The 16,315-nt window shown below is 40.9% G+C and overlaps 1 protein-coding gene across 1 annotated transcript in view; it reads left to right on the top strand.

Annotated features, from left to right (window-relative positions):
- Nucleotides 1–2,689: 2,689 nt before the first annotated feature.
- The window catches only part of LOC139464319 (kinesin-like protein KIF28P), a 31,185-nt gene continuing 17,559 nt past the window's right edge, over nucleotides 2,690–16,315 (top strand). The window contains exons 1-12 of the mRNA XM_071245838.1: nucleotides 2,690–2,878; nucleotides 4,871–5,086; nucleotides 5,976–6,090; nucleotides 7,708–7,819; nucleotides 8,711–8,818; nucleotides 9,633–9,766; nucleotides 10,747–10,817; nucleotides 11,162–11,222; nucleotides 12,330–12,497; nucleotides 12,877–12,971; nucleotides 14,416–14,530; nucleotides 15,059–15,122. Of these exons, the coding sequence (XP_071101939.1) occupies nucleotides 2,726–2,878; nucleotides 4,871–5,086; nucleotides 5,976–6,090; nucleotides 7,708–7,819; nucleotides 8,711–8,818; nucleotides 9,633–9,766; nucleotides 10,747–10,817; nucleotides 11,162–11,222; nucleotides 12,330–12,497; nucleotides 12,877–12,971; nucleotides 14,416–14,530; nucleotides 15,059–15,122 (1,412 nt within the window). The 5' untranslated portion in view covers nucleotides 2,690–2,725. The remainder of the gene's footprint in view (nucleotides 2,879–4,870; nucleotides 5,087–5,975; nucleotides 6,091–7,707; nucleotides 7,820–8,710; nucleotides 8,819–9,632; nucleotides 9,767–10,746; nucleotides 10,818–11,161; nucleotides 11,223–12,329; nucleotides 12,498–12,876; nucleotides 12,972–14,415; nucleotides 14,531–15,058; nucleotides 15,123–16,315) is intronic.

Below are 16,315 nucleotides of genomic sequence, written 5' to 3'. Positions count from 1 at the left end.
TACCTGTTTCCCACTCTCAAGTGCCTTAGCTATAAGGTTATATTAATAAGTAAGTTGATACAATGTATGATGTGGAATCCCCAGTGTAAATCCAGATTGCAATGAAGTAATTGAATATATGGCAGTTTTTATGGATGGCAATTACCTTTATACTTTGTCAAAACGTTTCAGATCTACTTCTTGTTTCTGGGGGTGGTCGGGTAGCCTAGTGGTGAAAGTGTTTGCTCGTCAACCCGAAGACCCGGGTTCGAATTCCGACATGGGTACAATGTGTGAAGCCAATCTCTGGTGTCCCCCGCCGTGATATTGCTGGAATATTGCTAAAAGCGGAGTAAAACCAAACTCACTCACTCACTCTCTACTTCTTGCTTCTTCATCACGTGGAGCAATGATGAAGAAACGAGAAGAAACTCAGAAACATTGTGCCAGAGAATAAAAGGAGTTGCTATATAAAGTGCCATATATTCATGTTCTTTCAATCTCTAAATGCCTATCAAAGACTTCAATGAAGTAATTATTCCCTTATCTAAAAAGAAATTTCAGACATGTTTAAACACACGCTTTGGACAAACAACTTGAGAGAGCTACAGGTCTATACTTTGTACAGTCATGAACATCGATCATGTTATATATTGGTACCATAGCAGGACCTTTTCACAGATCATGAAAGATTGAATTTGATAAGGACATATTAGATAAAATCCACAATGGTTCTGACAGCTGCTCCCCTAATAATTTCAAGACGCGATTGCTAATATTATCTGGTTTTGAAGCATCTAGTAACAAGATAATAAATGAGGCCTGGGTTATCAGAGTGTTATCAGAGGGTTATCTGCACCGAACATGTCAATCCCCCCAGGACTAGCGGTTTGAGTGTCTGCCCGGAGAGTGGAAGGTTGTTTTTTTTATCACTGGGCACGTCATACCAAAAGACATTTAAAAATGGTATGTGCTATTTCCCTGCTTAGAGCCGGGGTAAAACAAGGCCTGGTCAGCTTGGAGTCCGGGTACTGAGTCTGTGTGGGGTATCTGTGTTAAACTGTGGCATGGGATCTCAGTGGGCTAGAACTATATTAATCGGCATTAGACTGAACTAGTACAAGCAGAAACACACACACAAACAAAAACAACACACACACACACACACACACACACACACACACACACACACACACACACACACACACACACACACACACACACACACACATATGTTAAAAGATTGTACTTGTTGTTACCCTGTCTTGCGCTCGGCATTAAGGGGCTAAAAAGGACTGGTCGGCTCGGAGTCAGTATACTGTGTCTGAGTGGGGTATTCATGTTAAACTGCGGCATGGTATTTCAGTGTGCTAGCACTTTAAATCGGCATCAGTCCGGATTAGTACAAACAGAAACACACAATGTACTAACATATCATTACATAGGTGCATATTAAACCCCATTTCGCCTCCCCTCAACGTAACATTTTATGTGTTCTTTTATAGTTTTTCAACCCATGTACTCTTACATATGCCAGTGGTGACATTCTGTTTGCAGTGTATAAACTTCCCCCAAATATCAGTCAGACAACCGGACTGGCAACATTGCTAAGTTACCAGACCAGATACAATGTTGCCAGTCCAGAATTTTCTCGACTAACAAGCATAAATAACAAAAGAGTAAACATCACAATAGTACTGTTGAATATTAGTTGTCAGAAAATAACTTTTCAAAACTGACCGTCTGTCAGCAACACAGACCGTCTTGGACTGACAGACTGGTGGCTGGCACCCATGAAAATCATCACACTTTCGTCATGTTCATCTGGTCATATATTTCTTGAAAAAAAGTTAATCCGCCAAGTTCTTTTGTTTTTCTATTTTTGAAAAATTCCCTACTTCTAAATATATGATTGTCATATGTAAGAATAATATATATGCATTGACTTTAGGCACTAGTCTATAACCCCAGTCTAGTAAACTTTGCCAATAAAAGCCCATACATTAATACAATTTGACCGTTCACCGTAGGGACTTCCCGCGCTGCATGTATTTCGATTGCGAAAATGTTATGTTGACATTTAATAATCAAACTGCCTCAAATATGACTTTTTACAAGTCAAAGTATGGCATTTATGATTTATGTATCCATTCTCTTGCAACTAAAGTTCATTACAAGGCATTAGTCCCGATAAACAATAGGCACCATTTGATGACCAGATAGTAATAATGTACTTCAGTTCGGATTTGTTGACTGGTATTTCCGGTGTTACGTGACCGTGGTGATCAACTGATAATGTTTTTTTGATATTGGGAAAAAACTTTGTATTCTGTAAGTAAATTTTGGGAGCCATGCTTTACCGCATGCTATAACCGAGTTAGCGCTACATTGAGGAGCGCAATAGCCAGGGAACACTGTACTAAGATCTACTGAAAGTAATGTCAAGAGACAGGTTCAGGCTGTAAACTCAAACGTTTTTGTCACCGACTGATTTTCTTAATGTGACTATGATAACTGACAGCTTTTTTATGCATTTTCATTTCCATCTGTGATATAAGAATATATATTGATCTGGAAGCTGCTCCACAAAGCGATGTTAGTGCTATGTTGGTCGTAACTCCAACACTTCTTCATAGGCTTACGATCAGCCCTGGTCCAAATACAAGGACATGATGTAGTAGCTGTTCTCCTTGACTGTGTTTACAACTCTCGCGAGGAGACCAGGAAAGCCAATCTCATTATACAGATGAACGGCAAACAGACAGAGATCACAGATCCAGAAAATACTAAAGAAAAACCCAAGAAGTTTGCCTTTGACTTTTCCTACTGGTCCCACGATGGCTACACGGAGCGAGGAGATGGGTACCTGGAGCCTGGCTCCCCCAAGTACGCTGACCAGGTAGGCCGGCCTCTGTACATCCACAGGGTGTATGCTGTCAGAGTGGTGCTCGTTTTGGGCCAGGGCTAATGAGTTATGTACGGAATGGGTTCTTGAAAGAGTCTTTTATAAATATTAGTTTGCATACCATGCATACAGGTGACATGTTGGTGGAATCATGGAAACCTACGAACATCAGGCTGGGGGTATTAGATTAATAACAATACACTTTGTGAATAGACGATGCCTTTTAGACAGTGGTCATTAGTAACACATGCAGTGCCGTTGCCAGCTGGGGGAGGGGAGGGGGCATTGTCCCCGCTGGATTTTTTACAGAAAACATTTTTCCTTGTGAAAGTTACTTTGAATAAAAAATGAATAATCTTATTGGCTGAGTGGGTTAGCTCACTGAATTTGTGTGCTGGCGATTAAATGGCCTACTCTGAAAGTGTGGGTTTGAATCTCAGAGGGGACTGCACCCAAAAAGTATTAGAATTTGTACTTTTCTGAGAAAGTGTTATCTAAAATATGACATTTGTTTCATTTGATCACTTTCTAAAAGAGCTTTTGTATTCATAGCTTTCAGCTATGGGAATTGTGCCAAGTTTCACCTGTCAGATGAGTACACAAAGTACGTTATCTAGACAACCAGTTGTCAGACTTCCATTTTTGTTGAAGCCTTGGTGGCTGAGTGGGTTAGATCGCTGACTTTGTGTGCTGGTGATTAGATGACTCACTCTGAGAGTGTGGGTACGAATTTTGGATGAGACTCCACCCAGAATAGTACCGGGTACTAGAATTTGTACTTTCCAAACAAAGTGTAATCCCACATAAAATATATACATGTAATACAATTTCTGTTGCGATTAAAATTTGAAAAAGAAACTATTAGTATTTAGAAATGTTTTCAAAATTAAGGGACCCTCCAGGCTTACTGCTGTAGTACTGGAGTCCGGGGACTAGGGCTGGGTCGAGTCCAAAATTACTACCCGGGTACCCACCACCCTATTACCCGACCCAAGCCGGGTACCCACTGTAGATATATAGAGATAGGTACAAACTGTCCTATTTGGAAAAGTTTGACTGTAGCCCTGGCAAAGTGTATTTAGATACACGTGTAAAACGATCCGCTCAGCATACACTGAAGTTTAATGCATGAAGTTTTATTTTTATTCAAACATATAAAAGTCAGAAGGAATGGGTGCATTGTCAAAAAGAAATGGGAACATTAGTGACTTGTTGTGAAACCATAGAGTGTTAAATAATCTTTGTCATTAAACAATATATATATCACATGACTAACCACGGGTCTGGGTAGTTCTGTGGGTACCCGGGTCCTACTTATGACCCACCCGACCCGAGTGCCCGAGTTACCCATCCCAGCCCTACTGGGGACCCTAGTGACTTGGAACTTTTGATCAGGCTTATCATAGGCACCCCCTGACTGTCCTGCTCATGCCAAAAATATAGGTGTGTCCTTCTAGTTCCCTTACTGCCCATTCCGGGGTAGAACAGGTCTTCAGCAACACATGCTTGCCGTAAAAAGTGACTATGCTTGTCGTAAGAGGCGACTAACGGGATCGGGTGGTCAGGCTCGCAGACTTGGTTGTTGCATGTCATCGATCCCAATTGCGTGGATCGATGCTCATGATATTAATCACTGGATTGTCTGGTCCAGACTTGATTATTTACATATAGCTGGAATATTGCTGAGTGCGGCGTTAAACAACAAACCAACCAACAACCAACCAACCTTACTGCCCCTGTTATAAATATAATCTGAAGCTTCGACCCTATACCGTTTATCTCAAGTTTTATCACCATATTGGCATTGTCTGTATTTAAGGCCCATAGCATAAAGTTGGTGCTTTTTTTTGGAAGGGCTTAATTTTATTTTTGACCTTACTTTCAAACACAGTGAACATGGTTGATTAAGAGAGATTTATGTGTCCAGTTCCCTCCAATGTACCAGACAGCAGGTTTACATGTCTGTCTGTCTGTCTGTGTCCTCAGCAAATTGTGTTTGACGACCTGGGAAAGGGGGTGCTGGACAATGCCTGGAAGGGCTACAACTGCTCCCTCTTCGCGTATGGTCAGACCGGCAGCGGCAAGTCCTACTCCATGGTGGGCTACGGCACCAACAAGGGGATTGTCCCCCTTGCCTGCGAAGACCTATTCCGTGGCATTGATGAGAAGAAGACGATGGCCAAGGAGGGGGAAGAATACCAGGTGAGCTAATGATCTGAATTCCCCTGTAGGTGTTTTATCTCAGTATTCACAGCTGCTGTGATTTTTAAGTCCATTTTAATCAGGCCTTAAATTATTTTTGCTTCCTACGGATCCACCAGCCTTAAAAACTGAAAATTCAGAAAAACAAGGTAATTTTTATATTGCCGACAGCAACCGTCACTTTAACAACAAAAATAATCCAAACTATATTTATGTGGCTAAAACAGAAACCTTTCCAACACCAAGTCATCATTACAGTCAGATTTTAGATTTATGATCTATATAAGGAACAAAACCAGACGAAGATTACTTTTTTTTAGGACCTACCCAAAAAATAAAATCGTAAGATGATTCACATGATTTCAAAAATCCTATACATCACATTTTATTTTATATTCTGTTTTCGACCAACTGAGCAAATTTGTTCACTTTCAAAAAAAAGAAGAAAAGGGTGGAGCATCAGGATGGCGGCGAAGTCTTGAACACTGAAGCAGAATCATCGTCATGGTGATAACATGTATAAGATCTTTCCCTCAGGCCTGTTTTGTGTATTTACTTGTTTTATGGGCTCAATACAAAACCGTAGTCAGTGGTAGAAAATTGCTAAAATGTTTTTTTTAAAGTGATTTCTTAAAAGAATGGTTGTTTGGATGAAAAAACAAAATGTTAAAAAATCCCAGGTGTGTTTCGGAATGACAAGTCCAACTTTACCGTGGTTATCGCACATCCTGATCCCATGATTTTGACCTTCTTTGAAGTTTTTTCATAAAAATAATTAGTTAAGAGACTCATCCATGTCATCAGGAAGACAAAACATTGGTACAAGTATTAACAATGATGATCATGATGATGATGGTGATGATGATGATGATGATGGTGCTCTCTGCAGGTGAAGCTGAGTATGCTGGAGATCTACAATGAGCAAGTGAGGGATCTCCTCAACCTCAAGTCTGCACAGAAGGGGGGTCTCAAAGTGCGGCAGCACCCTTCCAAGGGATTCTACGGTAAGACATTCAAACAGCAGCAATGTTTACTGAACCTAAAGAACTTGGCCCAAACTAAAATAACGTGACTAGAAAAGTTAGTAGGATCACCTAAAGTGCCCTTATCATTAGCAGTAGTTTTACAGACAATAGCATGCGAGGACTTAGGGATGGGGACCTTGTTCTGATGCAGGAACACCCTAGAGTCAATGAGTGACATTTAGTGTACACCTTTGACCAATAACCAGAGTCTACAGTAATTCCAGTCATGTGCCAGACAAGTTGTCTATTTCCTATTAATGGGACTACATTTGTGTTGTCTGTTTCACCATGACGTTTGTTGTCTATTTTACCTTGACCTTGTTTTGTCCGTTTCACATTGACCTTGTGTTGTCTGTTTCACCTTGACCATTGTTGTCTATTTTACCTTGACCTCGCTTTTTCTGTTTCACCTTGACCTTGTGTTGTCTGTTTCACCTTGACCATTGTTGTCTATTTTACCTTGACCTTGTTTTGTCCGTTTCACATTGACCTTGTGTTGTCTGTTTCACCTTGACCATTGTTGTCTATTTTACCTTGACCTCGCTTTTTCTGTTTCACCTTGACCTTGTGTTGTCTGTTTCACCTTGACCATTGTTGTCTATTTTACCTTGACCTCGCTTTTTCTGTTTCACCTTGACCTTGTGTTGTCTGTTTCACCTTGACCATTGTTGTCTATTTTACCTTGACCTTGTTTTGTCCGTTTCACATTGACCTTGTGTTGTCTGTTTCACCTTGACCATTGTTGTCTATTTTACCTTGACCTCGCTTTTTCTGTTTCACCTTGACCTTGTGTTGTCTGTTTCACCTTGACCATTGTTGTCTATTTTACCTTTACCTTGTTTGGTCCGTTTCACATTGACCTTGTGTTGTCTGTTTCACCTTGACCATTGTTGTCTATTTTACCTTGACCTCGCTTTTTCTGTTTCACCTTGACCTTGTGTTGTCTGTTTCACCTTGACCATTGTTGTCTATTTTACCTTGACCTCGCTTTTTCTGTTTCACCTTGACCTTGTGTTGTCTGTTTCACCTTGACCATTGTTGTCTATTTTACCTTGACCTTGTTTTGTCCGTTTCACATTGACCTTGTGTTGTCTGTTTCACCTTGACCATTGTTGTCTATTTTACCTTGACCTCGCTTTTTCTGTTTCACCTTGACCTTGTGTTGTCTGTTTCACCTTGACCATTGTTGTCTATTTTACCTTTACCTTGTTTGGTCCGTTTCACATTGACCTTGTGTTGTCTGTTTCACCTTGACCATTGTTGTCTATTTTACCTTGACCTCGCTTTTTCTGTTTCACCTTGACCTTGTGTTGTCTGTTTCACCTTGACCATTGTTGTCTATTTTACCTTGACCTCGCTTTTTCTGTTTCACCTTGACCTTGTGTTGTCTGTTTCACCTTGACCATTGTTGTCTATTTTACCTTGACCTTGTTTGGTCCGTTTCACATTGACCTTGTTTTTGCCGTTTCACCTTGACCTTGTGTTATCTATTTTACCTTGACCTTGTTTCGTCAGTTTTACCATGACCTTGTGTTGTCTGTTTCACCTTTACCTTGTGTTGTCTGTTTCACCTTGACCTTTTATTGTCTGTTTCAGTGGACACGCTCACCTCTTGGCCTGTGGACAGTTACATAGCCATTGACAACAAGATCAACGAAGGAACAAGAAACAGGACAGTTGCCTCCACCAACATGAACGCCACTAGCAGGTGAGCTACTGAACCTGGTGTTACTGTTTGTCCTGTCAGGGCTTTTTACAGTGGTGTGCACTGAAACATAGTACACAGTAGATCAAACACATGCGTTGTCTTTGAAAATGCACACTGACTCATATGGGTTTGCTTAGACGTGTTTCACAAACTGGAAGCAAATGGCACACTCTTGCCTTCCACAAGTCCAGATTTTCGTAACCAAAGTCTATATTGTTTATTGTACATAAGGCCTTAGTCCAAAATACAAAGAATGCAAGTTAACACATAGTGTTAGATATGTTGCGTCCATCGATAGATACAAGATCGATATAAGTATTCAGACATACATATGAACTATAAATAAGACATTCATATTGGATTTTTGGTTGGAGCCATACCTGTCTGTTCCATTCATTCTCGTTTATAGAACTGTTGGAGATGCTAGTATCTGTTTTCTTAGAAAACAGGAAATGAAGCTTTTAAGATATGATGCCCTTTATTATCTTCAAGGATGTCGTGAGGTAAATCTCAGTGTATGATGGTTCTTTAATTACCATGGTTACTGAGAAAGGTATCGGGGATTTATGTAGGATTCCATACCAAATGTTCTTGTCCTGAAAATGATGAAAAACAATTATTTTCAGCAAAGCTGGGATTTTTTTAAAGTTCTTATATTCTTAAATATAGTATATAGTATATAGTATATAGTATATAGGTCTATAGGTATTTTATGCTTGCATTCAGTACAACAATGCCTCTTCTATGCCTCTTATATATTATTGTAAATATAGACCACTCAAGCAATGGTAAACTTCCACTAAAATTATCAGGTTTTCAAGTTTGTGTAATCAATAATTGTATGCAAAGTTAGACTCTGGAGTTTGATCATGCTGATACTTTTTATTCTAGTCGAGCCCACACAATTGTGGCGATCACGTTCGTGCAGAAGACAATGAACGAAGCCAACCAGAACATGACTAAGACGTCCATCATCAACCTAGTCGATCTGGCTGGCAGGTGTGTACATGGTGGTGCTTGATGTAGTATTACCAGAGCTACAGATAAGCAGTGAATTTACATAAAATACCCCCCCCCCTGCCAAATATTCAAAACCCAATTACTTTCAATTAACTTGCATACAGAAGCGCAGGCATTATATTATAAGCGAATTTTACCTTCCAAGTTGAGTCGATATATTTAGAACAGTTATCATGGTTATGTACATCTAAAACAGAATTTCATTTTTTCTAAATCTTAAATTGTTGACTCTTTTTGGGAAATACCCAATAGAGTGATGAATAGATGAGTGAAAAAATATTGGTTACCCTATGTAAAATGTAATAATGCAATTAAAATAGAAAACACTAGAGTAAAAACTCAATTGCTCAAAAAGTTATCTGGAACTCTGGTTACGCTCGGGTCGGGTGGGTACTGAGTAGGACCTGGGTACCCACAGGACTACCCGGACCCGTGGTTAGTCACGTGATATATTGTTAAAAGGCAAAATTTATCTAAAACTCTATGTTTGTACTGCAAGTCACTAATGTTTTCAGTTCTTCCTGACTACTACGCCCATTCCTTCTGACTTTTATATGTTTGAATAAAAATAAAACTTCAGTCAACTTCAGTGTATACACCAGATCGTTTCTACATGTATCTAAACACATTTTACCAGAGCTATGGTCAAACTTTTCCCAATCGGACAGTTTGTACCTACCTCTTGAGACCTACAGAGGGTACCCGGGTAGGGTCAGGTAATAGGGGGATGGGTATCCAGGTAGTAAATTTGGACTTGTCCCAGCCCTATCATGTATTGTGTATGACCCTACAGCGAGCGAGCAGAGAGCACTGGAGCTACTGGGGATCGGTTGAAGGAAGGGTCGGCCATTAACCAGTCCCTCAGTACACTTGGCAACTGCATCAAGGCTCTAGCTGACCTGTCCAATGGCAAGAAGAAAACTGTCGGTCAGTCTTTGTTCTCGTGTTCCGTGGACATATTAGTCTTGTTTCATGTTTGACCGGGGGTCACAGCGATTCGCTGTGCAGAGTTGCGTCCCTTGGGCATGCCAGAAATCTATGATTGTGGGTTTGAATCCCGGTTCGCCCTGATTATGTTTCTAGGTTTGTCAGCACCATACCCATGCTCGTGGGTTTCATCGAAGTGGTAAACGTGTGAGACCCACCATTTCTGGTGTCCCCTGCCGTGATATTGCTGGAATATTGATAAAAGCGGCGTAAAACCAAACTCACTCACTCACTGAGGCCCGCATCACTTCGGGCTTTCCTCCCACATTAAGCTGCCATGCCGCGATATAACTGGAATACTGTTAAAAGCGGCGTTAAACCCAACTCACTCACTCACTAAAGTGTGTTTATGTTACCCTTGTATACATGAATCAAACATCATGGTCTAATGAGTAAGACACAAAACACAACATTTTATCCATGACATTAGGTACTTCCTACATGGGATAATTTCAGGCCTGGACCCGGTCCAGGGAGAGGTGATCTTGAATCCACATGATCCATTGGTCAAAGGTTCCATTGCTTTGTCTTGTAACATCTTATCTGGGTCAGTGGGTTTGACCAAATATATGAACATCTTCAACCAACATGCTATTGAACTCTTCTCCTTCTTCAGGCTGATATGCTATAGGTCTGAATACTGTTTAAAATGACTTTCTTGCTCATTTGATGCAGGGGCGGTCGGGTAGCCTAGTGGTTAAAACGTTTACTCGTCACGCCGAAGACCCAGGTTCGATTCCCGATATGGGTACAATGTGTGAAGCCCATTTCTTGTGTCCCCCGCCGTGATATTGCTGGAATATTGCTAAAAGCGGCGTTAAACCATACTCACTCACTCACTCACTCATTTGATGCAGAAGGGATTTCCAAGGATGTCTCGGTTTGATGAATAATGATAAGAGATGTAATTTCTGTTTTAGTGCCGTTCCGAGACTCTGTTCTGACGAAATTGCTCCAGAATGCTTTGGGAGGCAACAGCAAAACCATCATGGTAGGTCTACACCGTTATCCTTGACCACCGTCATGGCCTAGTAGATAGAGTGTTTGCCTGCACAGTGGAAGGTCTGTGGTTCTATCCCCATCTGCATCATATCAGAATATATTAAAGATGATACTTCTTGTTACCCTGCCTGGCTCTAGCCATTAAAGGAATGCCTAGAAGAACATGAAATACAATTAATATTGTAAATCATCATATTAAGAAAATATTTAAGAAAATCGAAATTTGTCACTGTGGTGTGAGTGATTTTCTTGTTAGTCTTTGTGCAGGTTGTATGTTTGTCTTCTATGTCTGCGTTGCGACACTGACTAATGTATTGTGTGTTTCTCCTGTAGATCGCTGCCTTGAGTCCCGCTGACATCAACTATGAAGAGACACTTTCAACTTTAAGATTTGGTAAGATTTGTGTCCCTTGTTTGTGTTGATCAGTGGTGAAGATACAAGAAGCTTGAAAATAGCGGTATCTGTTCAGCTACCTGGCAGACACAATTGGTGACCTTGGCCACTGGTCCGAAGCCTGAATCTAGTAAAATTCTGTTTGGTGTGGTAAGCTAAGCTAAAATAGTCCAGATAATAACATTAATAACTATTATTAAAATAATGAGAGTCAGGTTCAGGTGAGTATATCCAGACCCCAGCCAGCATTTTTTCTTGAGAGAACAACTATAACTTATGTGCCTTTTCGAGAGCAACCAATCTGGCATTAAGCATAATTTTCACTGTTTTTCGTTGGTTCGTAATTTCCATAATGATTTCCCTATCATGCCATTGGAAGGCTGCAATTTAGAAGATACAGCTTTCCCTGGTCTTCTGACTCACTTCTGCTGTATTTACATGTATAATGTTTGAAGATATTATTCTATAAACTCAGCTAGGTGTTCATAAATGTCTTGGCGCTCCTCAGAAAAGAAGAATCTGGTATTTGAGAGCTCATACTTCATTACATTTAATTCCAGATTGGTCCTTATAAATTTTTTTAAAAAATCATTACGTTTCAATTCATTTTTGCCATGGAAAGGATATATACGAAATATTTGGTAGTTTGTCTCTGCTACTGACACATACTTTGCACTGAAACAACAAGATAAAATGGTAGCAACAGTTTGTTTGTTTATTGTTTAATGCCTCACTCAGCAATATTCTTGCTATATGACGGCGGTCGGTTACAATAGAGAAATGATCAGTTTTAGTCAGGGATCCGGAAAATTTAAGATCCCAATCGGACATTTTCTTTTATGCCACGCCCCCTTCAAACAGCGTGTTTTAGTACGACTTTTTACACACAAATTACAAGTTGTTACGTATTCATAATATGATGAATTATGAATTGTTTCTATTTAAATTGTTTAATTCACCGGACAATTAATAACAAATAATATCATTTTAGATATACATGGAAACTTTTAAAACGTTTAGTCCTGGGTCTCATTGATGTTCCTAATCTGTCAATAGCACAGAAGTCATTAAAGTTCCTTGAAAAAGAGATTTATTATTTTCTTTCAGCTGACCGAGCTAAAGCTATCAAGACCCAGGCCGTGGTGAATGAGAGCCCGACAGACAAGCTGATCAGGGAGCTGCGCGAGGAGAACGCGCGGCTGATGGAGATGCTGAAGGGTGGTGGGGGAGCCGCTGTTGTTGGCACCGAGGGATCCACCTTTAACAGAGAGGAGGGTATGACCTTGCATGTCATGGAAGTAAACTTTTCCGGACCCCATTTTACAAAGCGATTGTAGTGCTACGACTATCGTATGTTTATGTAAAAGTATACGAGTTACGATAATCATAGCGCCATGATAGCTTTGTGAAATGGGACCTAGATCCTTTATTATAACAATGGGGCACAGTTGTCTAAGGTGCAAAAATTTGCTATGCAGAGTTGCCCCCCTTAGGTATTCCAGAATCCTATAGTTGTCTCATGGTTGCTTTAAGTTTTAAAAGTGGTAAGACCACGCCACTTTGGAGTGTCCAGAAAGAACTGATTGTTGCGACATGACTGAAACCTTGTACAGATGAACCTAACCGAACTTCCTGTGTGTTGCCATGGTTACAGAGATGGAACGTCTGAAGAGGGAGCTGGAGGAGCAGATGAAGGAGAGTGAGACGACTTGGGCTCAAAAACTGGAGGAAGCTAACCTCGCCAGCCAGGTGAGACACGACACGCAGACGGCAGCCGGTGGCTGACACAATCAGTCTTCAAAAGAGACATTGGCCCGTAGGCCCGAGGCCGACAGATTTGTTCTCAGGCTGATAGTTTTAAATTTCAGCAGACCCTTACGGCCTGCAGTTTATTCTAAGCTGCGAACTTGGTAAATAAATCATAAGACTGAGATTGCTTAGTGAAACAGGGTCCAGCTTCAAAGTACTCCGCTCGTTAACTCTTTCAACACCGGAGGTTGGTGTGCCGGCCACACCGTAGCCACGTCAAGATAATATATAGTTTCATGAACCAACCTGTCATATCATTCATTTATTAAATCTATGTTTTTCACAAAGTCAAATAGATTAAAATTATTAACTATTCCCTGGAATTCTTTGACAAGAAATATTCTGGGACACATGTTTCAACAATGGGTCCATATAAAACATGATCATGTCAAGGAGGAATATAACACATTTTCAATCAAATCGTAAATAAATTAACTAAAGTTATAAATCAAATCAACAAACATATTTCTGAAAATTATGAAACTTACAACTTAGATCCACCTATTTCCATCTTTTCTTTCGATTGTGTTATGTAAGTCACTTGACATCCCAGCATTTGCCGTCTCCACTTTTAGGCACTTTAATTTGCCATAATTTTCACTTCCCTGACGCTTTAAAAAAATCGGGATGTTATTAATGTGTTAGCTTAATTTTTTTAGTAAAATTGAAATTAATAAAGTTCTATATGCATTATTTAAATAATGTGATAAACATAACTTCCATATTTATAAACAGTGGGATTAGACCTATCACAAGGTGTATGACATGGAGTAGGCTTCATCTATCACCACAGCATCTCTGGTAATTCGGTATGATAGCAGGAAAAGCTTCTGGTTGACTGGTTGTATCTAGTAATTAATATTGGAAGAGTATTGTCTCCCTGCTTTAGGTAAATGTTTGGGTCTACAGTTTTTCCACTGTGCCTACAGTTTTTTAAATCTCACCCCATCACCAGCACATCAACTCATTCACCCATCCACCCCCCCACTCCCCAACTAACTCCCCCACTCACCCACTTAACCCACTCACTCACTCACTCCCCCCCTCACTTCACAACCCCCACTCACCCACCCACCCACTCACCCACCCACTCACCCACCCACTCACCCACCCACTCACCCACTCACTCTCTCACTCACTCACTCACTCACTCACTCACCCACTCACTCACCCACTCACTCACCCACTCACTCACCCACTCACTCACCCACTCACTCACCCACCCACTCACTCACTCACTCACTCACTCACTCACTCACTCACTCACTCACTCACTCACTCACTCACCCACCCACCCACCAACCCACCACTCACTCACTCACTAAACCACCCACCCACCCACCCACTCACTCACTCACTCACTCACCCACTGTCTCCTCCACAGGGCCAGGCGGAGGAGGAGACCCAGAAACAGGCGAGGCGGAAGACGGTGTGCAACTTCTGGAACCTGAATGAGGACCCGGCCCTCACCGCCATGGTCATACACTTTGTCAAAGACGGTAAATATCCGTGACGGAACTATCAGCATCTTCCCCCAGATCATGGCAATATCGCACTCAGGGTCTCACCGTGATCTTCATCATAGTGGTACACACAGATGAACCGCATCTTCAGGCTTTTATCCAACACTTAGGATGTCTGCTGGTATAGTTTTGTCTTCATTGGGCTCTGAACTCTCGTGTATTGAGTCTTTTGAGAAATACGATCAGTCAGTGTATTACCAATTTGAATTGTTGAACTCAAGAATCTCAGATTAAATTCAAATTGTCAAATATACAACGTAAATTTTCATACAAAAAGTGAATTTGGTACCATTTACGACAGGTCGCTTTTGAGGGAGAGTAGCATAGTTCTTTAAACTATGTCACTGCCTTGTATTTGTTGTGTGACGTCATGGCCGAGAGCTACAACACAGACAAAGCCATTTCACTATTTATACCCTGATTTATGATATATATTCATTTATAATAGAACAATGTATTTCTCTTATATTAGTTCTGTCAGCATGTACTATGGTCTTACTTCAGGACAATCCAAGATTGGCACCAAGAACGCCTCCCCTCCACCAGATATACAACTCAATGGTTTGGGGTAAGCTTGGACTTAATTAGATCACATTTCCTTACAATGGCACAATCCTTATATCCAATTTTGTGACAGTATTGTAAGACAAAGACTGAGAGGAAACGAGTGAGTGAGTGAGTGAGTGAGTGAGTGATATAAGAAGCCACAGTCTTATCAATAATCTTGACCTGAGTGAGTGAGTGAGTGCATGAGTGAGTGAGTGATGTTAGAAGCCACAGTCTTATCAATAATCTTGATCTGAGTGAGTGAGTGAGTGATGTTAGAAGCCACAGTCTTATCAATAATCTGGACCTGAGTGAGTGAGTGAGTGATGTTAGAAGCCAGTCTTATCAATGATCTTGACCTGAGTGAGTGAGTGAGTGAGTGATGTAAGAAGCCACAGTCTTATCAATAATCTGGACCTGAGTGAGTGAGTGATGTAAGAAGCCACAGTCTTATCAATAATCTGGACCTGAGTGAGTGAGTGTGTGAGTGAGTGATATCAGAAGCCACAGTCTTATCAATAATCTGGACCTGAGTGAGTGTGTGAGTGAGTGATGTTAGAAGCCACAGTCTTATCAATAATCTTGACCTGAGTGAGTGTGTGAGTGAGTGATGTAAGAAGCCAGTCTTATCAATAATCTTGACCTGAGTGAGTGAGTGTGTGAGTGAGTGATGTTAGAAGCCACAGTCTTATCAATAATCTGGACCTGAGTGAGTGAGTGATGTAAGAAGCCAGTCTTATCAATAATCTTGACCTGAGTGAGTGAGTGTGTGAGTGAGTGATGTAAGAAGCCACAGTCTTATCAATAATCTGGACCTGAGTGAGTGAGTGAGTGAGTGATGTTAGAAGCCACAGTCTTATCAATAATCTTGACCTGAGTGAGTGAGTGAGTGAGTGATTGATGTAAGAAGCCACAGTCTTATCAATAATCTGGACCTGGCAAACCAGTGACTGATATTATGAGCAACAATGCAGCCAAATGGGGCCTGATGTCATACAGTCAGCCATAGGGCGTGGCTACCATGTGAGCAGCCTTTTCAAACAAGCATGGAATACTGGCGTCCCACACAGACTATTCTACTTGATTAAATGGTTTGCACGTCCGCCAAAGACCTGGGTTCGATTACCCAGATGGGTACCATGTGTGAAGCCCATTTCTTGTGTCCCTCGACGTGATATTGGAATATTGCTAAAAGCAGCGTAAAACCATACTCAG

Source organism: Haliotis cracherodii, unplaced genomic scaffold (assembly GCF_022045235.1).
Source record: "Haliotis cracherodii isolate W230 unplaced genomic scaffold, xgHalCrac1.p SCAF_17, whole genome shotgun sequence".
Lineage (NCBI taxonomy): Eukaryota > Metazoa > Mollusca > Gastropoda > Lepetellida > Haliotidae > Haliotis > Haliotis cracherodii.
Note: the sequence above shows the minus strand (reverse complement) of the source record. Positions and strands in the feature narration are given on the sequence as shown.